This window comes from Alligator mississippiensis, chromosome 5 (genome assembly GCF_030867095.1).
Source record: "Alligator mississippiensis isolate rAllMis1 chromosome 5, rAllMis1, whole genome shotgun sequence".
Taxonomy (NCBI): Eukaryota; Metazoa; Chordata; order Crocodylia; family Alligatoridae; genus Alligator; species Alligator mississippiensis.
In genome coordinates, this window is record NC_081828.1 from 219,917,120 (window position 1) to 219,931,019 (window position 13,900).

A 13,900-nucleotide genomic window follows, 5' to 3' on the forward strand; every position below is an offset into this window, starting at 1 on the left:
AGCAGCACACTTATAAGATGGGAAACTCCCTTCTTGAGAGCACGGAGGCAGAAAGGGATCTTGGAGTCATCACTGACTCCAAGATGAACATGGGCCGACAATGCGAGGTCACGGTCGGCAGGGCTAACCGGACCCTATTGTGCATCCACAGGTGCATCTCAAGTAGGGCCAAGGAGGTGATCCTCCCCCTCTATGTGACACTGGTCAGGCCACAGCTGGAGTACTGTGTCCAGTTCTGGGCGCCGCACTTCAGGAGGGATGTGGACAGCATGGAGAGGGTCCAGAGGAGGCCACCCGCATGATCCAGGAACAGCAGGGCAGGACCTACGAGGAGAGGCGACGGGACCTGAACCTGTTCAGCCTTCACAAGAGAAGGCTGAGGGGCGACCTGGTGACCGTCTATAAACTCACTAGGGAAGACCAGAAGGGTTTGGGGGAGACCCTGTTTCCCCTAGCGCCCCCCGGGATAACAAGAAATAACGGCCACAAGTTTCATAGATTCATAGATTCATAGATGTTAGGGTCGGAAGGGACCTCAATAGATCATCAAGTCCGACCCCCTGCATAGGCAGGAAAGAGTGCTGGGTCTAGATGACCCTAGCTAGATACTCATCTAACCTCCTCTTGAAGACCCCCAGGGTAGGGGAGAGCACCACCTCCCTTGGGCACCCGTTCCAGACCTTGGCCACTCGAACTGTGAAGAAGTTGTTCCTAATGTCCAGTCTAAATCTGCTCTCTGCTAGCTTGTGGCCATTGTTTCTTGTAACCCCCGGAGGCGCCTTGGTGAATAAATACTCACCAATTCCCTTCTGCGCCCCCGTGATGAACTTATAGGCAGCCACAAGGTCGCCTCTCCACCTTCTCTAGCGGAGACTGAAAAGGTCCAGTTTCTCTAGTCTCTCCTCGTAGGGCTTGGTCTGCAGGCCCTTAACCATACGAGTGGCCCTTCTCTGGACCCTCTCCAGGTTATCCGCATCCCTCTTGAAGTGCGGCGCCCAGAATTGCACGCAGTACTCCAACTGCAGTCTGAGCAGAGCCCGATAGAGGGGAAGTATCACCACCCTGGACCTATTCGTCATGCATCTGCTGATGCACGATAAAGTGCCATTGGCTTTTCTGATGGCTTCGTCACACTGCCGACTCATGTTCATCTTGGAGTCCACTAGGACTCCAAGATCCCTTTCCACCTCCGTGCCACCCAGCAGGTCATTCCCTAGGCTGTAGGTGTGCTGGACATTTTTCCTCCCTAGGTGCAGCACTTTGCATTTCTCCTTGTTGAACTGCATCCTGTTGTTTTCTGCCCATTTGTCCAACCTATCCAGGTCTGCTTGTAGTTGTTCTCTGCCCTCCGGCGTGTCCACTTCTCCCCATAGCTTTGTGTCATCTGCAAACTTGGACAGAGTACATTTGACTCCCTCGTCCAAGTCGCTGATGAAGACATTAAAGAGTATCGGTCCAAAGACCGAGCCCTGCGGGACCCCACTGCCCACACCCTTCCAGGTCGAGACCGATCCATCTAGCACGACTCTTTGGGTACGACCCTCCAGCCAATTCGCCACCCACCGGACTGTGTAGTCATCCAAGTCACAGCCTCTTAACTTGCTCACCAGTATGGGGTGGGATACCGTATCGAAGGCCTTCCTGAAGTCTAAGTATACGACATCCACCCCTCCTCCTGTGTCCGGGCGTTTCGTAACCTGGCCATAGAAGGAGACTAGGTTGGTCAGGCACGATCTGCCCGCCACAAACCCGTGCTGGTTTCCCCTCAGCATAATTTGTCCTGCCGGGCTCTCACAAATGTGAGCCTTGATAATTTTTTCAAAGACTTTACCAAGGATGGAGGTGAGACTGACCGGCCTATAGTTTCCCGGGTCCTCCTTCCTCCTCTTCTTGAAAATGGGGACCACATTGGCCCTTTTCCAGTCCTCCGGGACTTGGCCCGTGCGCCACGAGCGTTCGAATATTCCCGCCAGTGGCTCTGCAATGATGTCGGCCAGTGCCTTCAGCACCCTCGGATGGAGCCCATCCGGGCCTGCCGACTTAAAGGCATCCAGTTCTTCCAAGTGACTCTGCACCATCTCAGGGTCTACGCATGGCAGTCTGGCGCCTTGCTGCTGCCTCTCTACAACCCCAGTGACAGACTTGTCGTGCCCCTCGCTTAGGGACACTGAGGCAAAGAACTCGTTGAGGAGTTCAGCCTTGTCCCCCCTGTCTGTCACCAATTGTTTCTGCCCATTTAGCAGGGGTCCTATTCCTCCCTGGGCCTTCCTTTTACTCCTAATATATCTAAAAAACAATTTCTTGTTGTCTTTTACTTGGGTTGCCATCCTCAGCTCCATGGTAGCTTTGGCCCGTCTAACTGCCTCCCTACAAGTGCGAGCAGAGGAGTTATATTCATCTTTAGTGATCTCACCCTGTTTCCACTTTTTATGTGCTCCCCTTTTGGCCCTTAGGCTGCCCTGGATTTCTCTGGTCAGCCATGGAAGCCTCCTGGCCCCTTTCCCTCTTTTGCCTCGCTCGGGGATCGTCTTGCTTTGTGCCCAAAGGATCGTTTCCTTAAGGCACAGCCACCCTTCTTAGGCACCCATCCCATCAAAACTCCTACTCTGCAGTGCGTCCTTGACTAATCGCCTGAGTGCATTGAGATCAGCTTTCCTAAAGTCTAGCACTTTCACCCTACTAGTTACCTTACCCACTCGATGTCTTATGTTGAATTCTATTATTAGGTGATCACTGTCTCCCAAATGGCTACCGATCTGGAGGTCCCCTATCATGTCATCCCCCGTTGCCAATACCAGATCCAGTATGGCATTCCCCCTAGTGGGACCGTGCACCTCCTGAGTCAGGTGGAGGTCCTGTACACAGGTTAGAAACCTGCGTGAGCGATGGGACCTTGCTGTCTGCGTCTCCCAGCAGATGTCCGGGTAGTTTAGGTCCCCCACGACTACCGCCTCTTTAGCTTTTATGGTCTCCGAGAGTTGCCTCAGGAGCCCCGCATCTATTTCTTCCCCTTGGTGTGGGGGTCTGTAGCAGACCCCTACCACCAAATCCCTTTCTCCTTGCCCCCCATGTAGCCTAACCCACAATCCTTCTACTTCCTCATCCTCGGATTCTGTCTTGATGAGGGTTGATGTATATTGCTCACTGACATAAAGTGCAACCCCCCCCCCCTTTCTTCCCCACCCTGTCCTTTCTATACAATCTATAGCCCTCAATATGTACCGCCCAGTCATGGGATGAATCCCACCAGGTCTCTGTTAGCCCCACTAAGTCATAGGTGTTTAGTGCAAGCAGGAGCGCTAGTTCATCCTGCTTGTTCCCCATGCTCCTAGCATTAGTATATAGGCACTTGAGCCCTGCGACTGGTGCCTTTGCTGCCCCCCCGCTCCCAGTCCCATGGGGCCCATTGTTTCTTACCTTCTCGTTTCTTACCTGTGCCGTAGTGCTGGTCTCCCCATGGCTTTCAGGTCTCCAATGTTCTCCTTCTTCAGGCTGGGCTGTCCTTGTGGGTGCCACATGGTTTGGTGGTCCACAGCTTCCCCTGCCCTCGTACTCCCCTCCCCCCGACGAGCCTAGTTTAAAGCCCGCCGGAGGAGATCCGCCAACCTAGAAGAAAACACATGCTTACCTTTGGGGGACAGGTGAAGCCCATCCCAGATGAGCATGTCCCTCGTCGTGATGTGCGGGTCATTGTCCAGGAAGCCGAAGCCTGCCTCGAGACACCACTGCCGAAGCCGCCAGTTGGTCTCTCGGATGCAGTTCTCATGCCATCTTCCGCGTCCGGTCACTGGTAGGATGGAAGAGAAAACCACCTGTGCACCGAACTCCTTCAGCACGCCACCCAGAGCACTGTAGTCCGCCATCAGGTGATCGGGGGTTCTCCTGGCTGCATCATTAGTACCCACATGGACTAGGACCATGGGGTAGTAATCGGTGGGCTTGATCCTGGCCTGGATTACCTCCTTCACATCCCGAATCTTTGCTCCAGGCAGGCAGTGGACCTCTCGTGCCGAGGGGTCCTGGCGACAGATGGGTCCTTCCATACCTCTCAGGATGGAGTCGCCTATGATGAGCACTCATTGCCTCCTCCTCTGGGTCCTCTTGGATCTCTTGATCTGTTTGGAGTGTGAAGAACGTGGTGTTTCTTCCTGCCCAAGGGTTTCCTCCTCCCCTTGCATCTCCTGCAGGATCGCCAGGGCCTCGTACCTGTTCACCAGTCGGACTGGAGAAGCTGGTACCGATTCTCTGCGAGCTGCTCCGGTCCTGGCTGTGACTGTCTGCCACTCTGCTGTGGAGGGCACTTCCCGGGCTGCTTCTTCCTTGGGTGCCTGGGCCTGCAGGGAAAGGAAATAACTGTCAATCTCATCCTCCGCCTCCCTGATCCCCCTCAGCCTGCTAACCTCCTCCTGGAGCTCCCTCACCTGTGCCTCCAGAGCCCTATGACGGGCACCTGCCAGACAGGTGTGGGGGCCCCCAATCTCTGCCCCCCCCCGGCCCTGCTGGGGATCCCCCACAGGCCAGGAGGTAGGGGGACACCAGCTCCCCCATGGGCTCCGTCTGGGTGGAGGCCTCAGACCAGCCCCGGGTAGCCTTGTCCCCCTGGGCAGAGGCCCTAGCAGCACTCCTCGTAGACACCATTCTGAGCTGCTGTTTGTAGACCTGTGTGGTGTCTACGCCCTACCCCTACAGGAGTCCCACTCCCGGTCCGCCCGCCGGCGCGAACGCCCGCGCAAACGCCGGCGTGCTCTTACAGAGCGCACCTGTTTGTGCGCTCTGTTTGCGCCGCGCGGCTCGGGAGCGTGACTCCCTACTGGCTCAGGTATATGGGACCCGGGGGGCTTCCCCTCCGGATCCGGCTCAGCTGTGCTGGGTCCCTCCACCCCACTTACCTTCGGGGGATCAGCTGCTGCTGCCCCCGCTGCTGATTCCTCTGTTGCTGCTGCCGCCGCCGCCTCTGGTCAGTTGGTTGGTAAAAAAGGGCACACGTGCGTGCGGGACACACGTTGGAGTTGTTGGAGAGTAGGTTCAGATTAGACACCCGTAGGAACTACTTCACAGTCAGGGCGGCTAGGATCTGGAACCAACTTCCAAGGGAAGTGGTGCTGGCTCCTACCCTGGGGGGCTTTAAGAAGAGGCTCGATGCCTACCTGGCTGGGGTCATTTGAGCCCAGTTTCCCTCCTGCCCAGGCAGGGGGTCGGACCTGAAGATCTACAAGGTCCCTTCTGATCCGACTTCTATGATTCTGTGATTCTATGACCCATTCATCACTGACATTTAAAGGGTCAAAGGGAGGACATGTAGCATGAACTGAACTAATGTAGGTGATGTTAACATAGAGTGTAATAACAGTAAAACGTAACCATGTTAGTCTTGTCCTGTAAGCAACTTCAAATCTCTATTTTGTATCCTTCTGCTTGACATAAGTAAACGAACTCTGCATAGCCTTTATGTAGGAGTGTGTGTAAAAGGGTGAATGGTGAGAGAATGGCATAGAGATGGGAGAAGATTGAACTGTTTATGGAAGCAACAAGGCATCAAATATAAGTTACCAACCATGAACTAACTAACAAACGGCTGAAGAGTCCCTTTGAAGCTCGAGGGCACAAAGGAGATAACAGAAGAAGAAATTCTGCCAGACGGGCAGCAAGAGCACTCCGAGGCTGAGATAAGCTGAAGACAAAAAAAGAACAACCACAAAAACAGAAGCTGGATATGGAAAACCCCAAAGCACTGAAACAAAGGATGCCAATCCCTATAAAATGACACTTTGAAAATGCCAAGCTGGGCGAGTCTCTTTCTCTAGTGCTGTTTCATTGGAGCACAGATGCATCTGTTCACCCCGCTCCAGCTGTTATCTTCAAATCTGCTATCTTCAAATCATCATCATCTACTCAGTAAGCCTGGGCTGGCCAGCCTGGGCCGATATTGAGCAACTATTGCTGGTAACTATATCTGGTGCATGTGTGGATGAAATGGTTGTTTTGTGTGTGTGTATGCCTGTGTGTAATGATGTGTATGGTGATTTGTGTGTGTTTGTACGAATGGTGTGCCCGAACCTCTGTGTGTAAGTCATGCAATCAATAAACGAGGCACCTTGCCTTGTCTCCCTTTATAAAGTGTTGTTCATGATTTGAGCAATTGACAATTTGTGTAACACTAGTACTCCTCCATGTCCAGCATGAAGCAGAGCACCAAACCCAGCGCCGTACACACCAGCCCCAGCAGGATCTGTGCTGCCTGCAACAGCCGTGCCGGGGTTGCGGTTAGGGTTAGAGCTAGGGTTTGGGTTAGGGTCAGGGTTCGGGCCCAGCCCTCCCCACAGTGGCAGGGTGCCCACAGCTGCCTGTCCCAGACCTACCCACAGCACTCGCAGCTCCTGGGCGCAGCAGCCCAGGTGCTGGTGAACCAGGGTGCAGGGCTTGGCCTGGGCCTGCCTCATGGCACCCAGCACATGGACCAGGTAGGCCAGCAACGACACCTCCTGCACCTGGACATGGACAATGGTGCCAACCGTGCCCTCGCCGGACCCTGCCATGTAGCTCACAATCACCATCACTGCATGGGGTGGCATCGCGCTGCCTGGGCGCCGTGACACTCTGTACCCCAGGCCTCGAACTGGGGTCCCACACCCACCTGCCCCTCCTATCCCTGGGTCATGTCCGGAGCCAGGCCAGGCCAGGCCGGGGGGAGGCTCCTGCCCAGCACCCACTGCTAGTGGCACCGGCCTAAGCTGCCTCGGTGCTCAGCGCTGCACATAGCGGGACAAGCCCGGCAGTGGCTCCTGGCTCTGCTCGGCCCCAGCTGTCCCAGGCAGAGCTTGGGTCGGGCGGGCGAAGGCTTGTGCAGGGCAGTCCCGGCTTTGCCAGCCCAGGCAGAGCCCGTGTCCGAGTTTGGGGCAGCACTGCTAGCATCTCCTGCATTGCCCTGGCCTGGCCCCGCATCCTGCTGCTGCAGGGTGGGGTCATGGATGCTGGAGAGACCCTGGTCCAGGCTGTGCCCCCACTTCAGAGGAAGGCAACCCCCCTCCAGTCCAGACCAGTCTGAGAAGAGGGGAAATCCCTTCCTGCCCCAGTGCAGCATCAAGCTGAGCCTGAGCGCAGGGGCGAGACCCCCCAACTAGGACCCTGCGGGGCTGGTGCCAGCAGGAGCATTGGCCCAGATGGTCCCCATCCCCAGCCTGGGCTGCAGCAGCACCCAGCACCCCTGGGGGAGGCTTAAACCTCCTGAGAAGAAACAGGGGCTGGGGCACCCAGCAGAGCCCAGCAGCCGGGGAAATCCCCACAGCAGAGCACCCAGATCATCACCGACCAGCCTCTCCTTGACCGCTCGGGTGACAGAGAGTCCCCCCATCCCTTGGCAGCCCTGCAGGGATTCGCAGGCTGCTCTCACATCCCCTCTGCAGCACATTTCCCCCCAGCTGACCCTGCCTAGCTCCAAGCCCTTTCCTTGTCATCCCTTTCCAGCCCTCTCCTGCTCAGATCCAGCTGGGTCTGGTCTCATCCCGGTACCAGCTCAGGGGTGGGGGTCGGAGGCAGCGGGGCCGGAGCCCCACGTCACCAGTGGGGCCGAGCGGTGAAGACACGAGCCGCCTACCTGGGCTGGGACCCTGTTTCCTGCCCCAGCTCCTGTCGCCTTGCTGCCCCCCAGGGTCGCTGGGCCTGGCCAGGGAGCCCCCAGGATGGCAGGGGAGACCCTGCACCCACCCGCACGGAGACAGGGGCAGCCCAGGCCAGAGCACAGATCCTGAGGCTGGAGCAGAGGAGACATGGAGCAAATGCCCCAGTGCTGGGAGCAGCTCTGGGGCGGGAGCTGGAAGCGGATGGGGATCGGCGGGGGGCAGCCGGCTCAGGGCTCGGGCCAGGCGGGGCCCAGGGCAGCCGCAGTGGGTGCACAGAGCTGGAGCTGTCCCTGGCACTGACCAGGCTCAGCTGCCCCAGCTCCACCCCAGAGCTAGCTGCATCTCCCTGTGCAGGGAAAGGGCCGGGGCCAGGTGCTGGGCTGGCACAGCTCTGCCGAGGGGATCTCCAGCCCCGCTTCCCCCCTGCTGCTGCCCATGGACTTTGCCCCGTGGCCAGGCCTGGCCCAGCTGCCCGGAGGGGGGGCTGCACCACTTCCCCGTTGGTGACAATGGGCACCAGCTGGGAGCACTGGCCCCAGGGCGGCTCTGGCTAGGGCCTGGCTGCCCCTAACGAGCCCTGATTGCCCCCAGGTGGGGCTGGCTGCCTGCCCAGGCAGGGGAACGGAGCAGGGCGGCCTGGCTGGGAGCATGGGATGGGACGGTCTGCTCCTGTCCTGGGTCATGCTGCAGGTACTGGGGGCAGGTAAGTCTGCCCTTGCTCCTTCTCCAGGGGAGTTGCGGGGAGGCTGCTTGTCCTGGCTGTGCCGGGCTCCCCGGCTCTGGGATCCCTGCCCGGTGGGGTCTGGCCGGGGCAGAAACTGCCCTGCCTGACCTCTGCTCTGCTCCGCTCTGCTCCACTCCCTCCGGCTGGTGCCAGGGCCCAGCTGGGAGCCTCCTGCCTCCGTGCACCAGGCCCTTGGCCCTGGCTCTGGGCCCTGCATGACCTGTGCCAGCAGCTTACCTGGGGGCTGGCCCCAGGGCCAGGTGAGGCTGCTACCCCGGGGAGGTGCGGACAGATGCCCCTGGGCTGGGGCAGCTCCTACAGCAGCGTCTCCTGGGCGCAGGACTGGCAGCCCCCTCCCCACAGGCGGGGCACAGAGCTCCTGGGGAAAGGGTAGGAAGGGTCTTCCCCCTCCTGATGGGTGGCAGAGATGGCAGCACATGCCGCAGGCCCAGGTCACCCTGATCCGGGTATTGGGGCTGATCCCAGCCTGGCCGGACAGGGTGTATGGCAGCCCCCGACGAGAGCCCCTGGCTGGCAGGGACCCCACCCAGCCCCCAGAGCCACGCCAGCGTGGACCCCAGCACCCTGCGCCCAACGAGCCCCGGGGGCAACAGGACCGGTGACATCACGGAGGGGCTGACGGACTCAGGTACAGCCCCGCTTCCAACTTACAGCCCCTCCAAGTTGGGCTGGTGCCCCTCACTCCTGACCCACAGCCCCCCCATCCCAGCCTGGCTGGTGCCCCTCACTCCCAGTCTGCACCCAGCCCAGCCCCTCACTCCCGACCTGCACCCCCCCCCCCCATCCCAGCCTGGCTGGTGCCCCTCACTCCCAACCTGCACCCTTCCCCCCCCCGCCCAGCCCCTCACTCCCGACCCGCTGCCCCTGCTAGCCCAGCACCAGGCTGGTCCCCTTGTCTGTGGGGGCGGCTTCCCGTGTCCAGCCGAGCCCTGCTCCTCACGCCCTGCAAGGTCTCCCTTCTCCCACGCCCGGTCCTGGCCCCGGCTCAGGGCATCTCTCCCCCAGGGGAGCCGGACTGCAGCTCCGGGCAGCCGTGCCCACCGTGGAGCACCTGCGAGGCCTGGGCTGGGCGCGTCGCCTGTCGCTGCAGCCTGGGCTTCCACTTCATCCGGGCGCTGGGCTGTGTGCCGGGTGAGTGCTGGGGTCATGGAGTGGGCAGGGGGGGAGCTGTTCCCCTGCCACTGCAGAGGCAGGTGTCTGTAGGGTACCCCAAGGGCGTATGGGGGGTGTCCAGGATGCACCCGTGCCTGGGGGTGCAGCACATCTTGCAGGAGTGGCCTGTGATGTGAGAGGGGCTGGGGGGCACCAGGGTGGGGACGGGGCCAATCCAGGGGGTGCAGGGATGCAGTTGCACCCCCTCTACTTCCTGCTTCACCCCAAGTTCAAGGCCAGGTGCCTGGCTGGGGCTGCAGCGTCAAGCAGTCCCTTGACTTCCCGGCGCAGTCTGTCCCGTTCCTGCTAAACTCTTCGCTCCCCAGGAGTTAACGCCCCTTTCTCCCATCTCGGGGTCTGCAGCGGCTCTGCCCATCCAGCTCGCCCTTGTGCAGCAGCCGCGGCTCCCGCAGGCTGTCTTCAACGGTAGCCAAATAGCCTGGATGGGGGCTCGGTTTTGTTCAGAGAACCTCGGGGGCTTGCCACGGGGTCCTGGAGCTCTTTGCCCCACTGTCCACACGCTAACCCCAGGCAGTATTAAGCCTCCCTTAGGCAGCTCGAAGGGCAGGATTGTCTCTAATCCACATTGCCCAACTCGTGTCCCATTGCAAGAGCTGGGTACGTTTCCTTCTAATGAGGACAGGGCTAAAGAGACAGACCCATCAAGGGTGTATGTCCCTTTACTGTTTCCATCTCACACCGAATGCACACAGCCCCAGGCCCCTGTCTCGTTAGCACACTTTTTAATGACCTTTTACCTGGAGACAAGTGTGTTCTCCATGCCCATGCACCACACCCTCTGCTCCCCCTTGTCAAGGTCCTGGATCCACCCCGGCCAGGGGGTTCCTGCGGCGGGAGCTGCTCAAGGCCTGGCCCTGCCCCCCTGACCTCCCTCTCTGCCCCGCTGCAGCCAGGACCTTCCCCGGGCGCCTGTCACTGCGGGACACTGGGCTGCTGCCCCGGCGCCACGTGCCGGCCACGGAGCTGCACCGCGTCGCCACCCAGCTGGAGGGGCTGGTAAGGGGCCAGGGGCAGTCTGGGACACTGCGGGGAAGGGGCTGGTCCCCCCAACCCGTGGGGCAGGGCTGGGGCACTCTGCGGCCTCGCCCCACAGCCCCTCTCTGCCCGCAGTTCCAGCCCATCCTGGGGGGCCTAGACGGCTACCTGGCCTCGTCCGTGCTGGACCTGCAGTGAGTGCAGGGGGACGGAGGAGGGTATTGGGTTGGGGCACTGGGGGGTGCTGTGGGTTGCAGGGGTGCTGGGGGTAGCTGGGGTGCAGCAGTGCAGGGGTGCTGACGCGCCCCGGCCCCCAGGCCCCGCAGCGCGGCAGTGACGGTGCTGCACAGCTTCTCAGCGCTGGCCGGGACGTCCGAGCGGCAGGTGGACGAGGCAGTGGTGTGGTTCCAGGTTCAGTGCTTGGTCTCCGACCCCGCCTGCCACTTCCTGCGCCACATCGTCTCCTACCACAGTGAGTGCGGCCCCTGGGTGCTCAGGGGCCCTGTCAGCCCCAAGGCCAGCCAGAACCCGCGGGAATAAGCCCTTGGGGGGAGTGGGGGCTCCTGTGGGGGCTGGGGGTGCAGCTTGGGGTGGGGGGTTGGGGGTCTCTGACACTGCTGCCGCCCCCAGGCCTGAGCCTGTGCGAGCTGGAGCCCTGTGACCCCGTGTCCACGCACTGCAACGTCCAGGACGGGCTGGCCCGGTGCCCCTGCCGCCCGGGCTACCACCCCGCCCGGCCCCCTGCCCGCGCCTGCACAGGTAGGGGGGCTGGAGGCCAGGGCAAGAGTGGGGGAGCAGCTGCTTGCATCCGACCCCAGGGCCTAGCTGCAGGGGTGGGTGCAGGGGTCGCCCCCGGTGTTGCAGGGCAGCACTGCTGCCAGGCGGGGCCCCCCTCCCCTGCCCGGGAGCCCTGGGGTCTCAGCACCCCGTCCCTCCCTCCCTCCCTCCCTCCCCACAGCCTGTGCCAGCGGCTTCCAGCTGCAGGACGGCGTCTGCACCAGGTGAGCCTGCCCGGGACCCCCAGGCAGGGGGTCCGGGCTGGTGCTGGCCTTGCCCCCGGCATCAGGCCTGGGTGGGGGGCACTGCTGGGGCCCTGCTCCCCCCCCACACCTGGGGGCTGGGCTGGGCTGAGCCGCGTGGTGCTGTTTGCAGGTGCCCCTTCGGCTTCAGCGGCTTCCAGTGCGAGGAGCGTGAGTGCCTACAGCAGGACGACGGGAGAGCTGGGAGTGCCCCCGTGTGCGGCCGGGTCCCATGGGGGTGTTTGGATTCACCACCCCCAGGGAAACCCCTGGGCTGTGGGGTCTGGGGACGGGCCCCATGGTGGGGTGTCCCTGGGCAGGGGGCTCGTAGCTCTCGCTGGGGGCCAGTTGTTGGCTCAGCAGGGCCTTGGGGGTTCTGGAAATGGGGGGGGGGGGTTAAAGTTTTTGGGACCAGGATATTTGGGAGGCCAGGCTAGTGCTGCCTGCTGTCTCTACAGCCTTCCTGCTGGCGCTGGTTGCCGTTTCCTGTGCGGGGGGGCTCCTGCTGCTGCTGCTGCTTGCCACCCTCGTGCTGCTGGGGTAAGGCCCGGCCTGCCCCCCACCTCCCCAGGGCGGCACAGGAACAGAGGGGCATCTCCAGGGCCAAGGGCACCCTCGGGGAGGAGCTGTGGGGTTGTGGGTTGGGAGTGAGGGGCGCTAGTGGAGCTGGGTGGTAGGGGGCTGCGGGGTGGGAGGGAGGGGCCCCAGGCAGCCCCCAGAGGAAGCCAGGTCACCAGCTGCATTGGAGGAGTAGGGGGGCAATCTGCCCTGGCCCTGGCAGATGCTCCAGTCCCAGCACATGGGGCCCCATCTGCACCGCTGTTATCTGGGACTTTGCCCCCGTCGGGGCCTTTGCCCCCATGGCTGAGCAGCATCGCCCGTTCCCCTGACTCCCTCACTGCCCCCTGGGAGTCCAGGCACCAGCAGCCCAGAAACCAGGGGCATGGCCCCTACCCCAGGGCACTGAAGGGTTGTGGGGGGGCCTGCAACATTCACAGCCCCAGACCCCAGCAGGGCTTAGCCTAGAGGGGGTCTCGGTCCCCATTACAGGGGAGCATCTACTTAGTTGTCGCTGCCCCAGTAACCCCCTTGTCCTCTCCCAGCAGAGCCAGGGCCCCCGTGCAGCCCCCCAGCCCAGCCCCACCACCCTTTCCGGCCCGGGGGCTGAGTCTGCCCCGTGTGCGACCACGCTGGCTGCCGGAGGAGTTGGAGATGCGGGAGCATGGCCCAGGGCCCCAGCCCCGCTGGGATGGGACAAGCCTGGTGAGTACAGGAGTGGGGGTCTCCCCCATGGCTGGTGCTGGGGCAGCGCAGCCTGGCCCTGGCATGCACCGGTGGCTGCAGGTGGCAGGCGCCAGCCCTGGGATGCAGAGCCAGCTCTGAATCCTTCCTGTGTTGGTTGCAGCGCCCTGGGCCCCTGCCAGTCCCAGCACCCCCCATGAAGACGTTTGTGGATCCGCGCAGCTCCCGGGACGTGGCGCTGCAGCGAGGAGGCAGTCAGGCCAACCTGGTGTTCGTCAGCCATGAGGACTGGGCCCGCCGGGACTACTTTTGAGGGGCCAGGCCACTGTGGCCCCTAGCCCAGCCCAGCCCCTCTGCCCTGCCCTGCCCTGCCCTGCTCTGCCCTGCCCAGGGCCGTGTGCAAGTGGAGGTCTGTAGGGAAGAGCTCAATAAAGGCAGTGGAAGCTGTGCTGGCTCCGTGCAGGGGGCAGAGAGCAGGACGCCGGAGCCATGGGGCAGCGTGTGAGCAACAGGGTCTCAGCCGCAGGAGCCTAGAGCGGCCGGACGCTGCCATCCTGCAGCCATGGTGCATCCTAGTCAGGCCAGGGCCTGGCCTGGCCCTGTGCCTGGGATGCTGCTTGCTGTGCAAGTAAAGCGTGTGTGGCCTTGCACTTTGCACAGAGGAGCTCGTTCACAGCCGCTCACTGCACAAAGGCTTCCTCCACAGTCTGCAGCCCAGAGCCGCTGCACCCCGCACAGCCACCCTGAGCCCCCCGGCTACAGGGCTGCCTCCCCAAGCCGGCTCCAGCCCCCAGCACTCCACACGCACCCCGGCTGAGCCCAGACGGTCCTCAGAGCTAGGAGCAAGCTCCAGCTGGGGACTGAGCCACTGCGCCTGCAGACTAAGGGGCTTTCAGGGCCCACATCCTGCACCCAGAAGCAGGGGGCTGGGGTGCCTGAACGTGGGTGGCCCTGGAGCCCCTTGTGCCTCCCCTTGCACTGGGGAGGCCAGGCCTGGTGCCACCTCGTTAATGGAGCGGGCAGTGCTGAGCAGCCCTGGAACTTGGCCAGAGCTGGGGGGCTGAGGCCGGGAGCGGGGGCAAGGACCGTGGGGCCAGCTGCTGGGCAGGGTCAGGTCACACCGGTTA

At 61.9% G+C, this 13,900-nt stretch overlaps 1 protein-coding gene across 4 annotated transcripts; it reads left to right on the forward strand.

The window, feature by feature from the left end:
* The first annotated feature begins 8,052 nt into the window (after window positions 1-8,052).
* Window positions 8,053-13,220, forward strand: LOC102567607 (protein HEG). Of its 4 annotated transcripts, none has more exons than XM_059729286.1 (12): window positions 8,053-8,322; window positions 8,830-8,992; window positions 9,370-9,495; window positions 10,427-10,533; window positions 10,648-10,706; window positions 10,830-10,984; window positions 11,143-11,271; window positions 11,471-11,513; window positions 11,665-11,702; window positions 11,990-12,071; window positions 12,635-12,794; window positions 12,937-13,220. In XM_059729286.1, exons 2-12 carry the CDS (start codon window positions 8,848-8,850, stop codon window positions 13,084-13,086), a joined length of 1,194 nt encoding a protein of 397 aa, XP_059585269.1. In that variant the 5' UTR covers window positions 8,053-8,322; window positions 8,830-8,847; the 3' UTR covers window positions 13,087-13,220. The 4 variants fall into 4 exon arrangements, with proteins under 4 accessions (XP_059585269.1, XP_059585266.1, XP_059585267.1 ...); XM_059729283.1 differs by having other exon boundaries at window positions 8,843-8,992; XM_059729284.1 differs by having other exon boundaries at window positions 8,843-8,992; window positions 12,638-12,794.
* The last annotated feature ends 680 nt before the right edge of the window (window positions 13,221-13,900 follow it).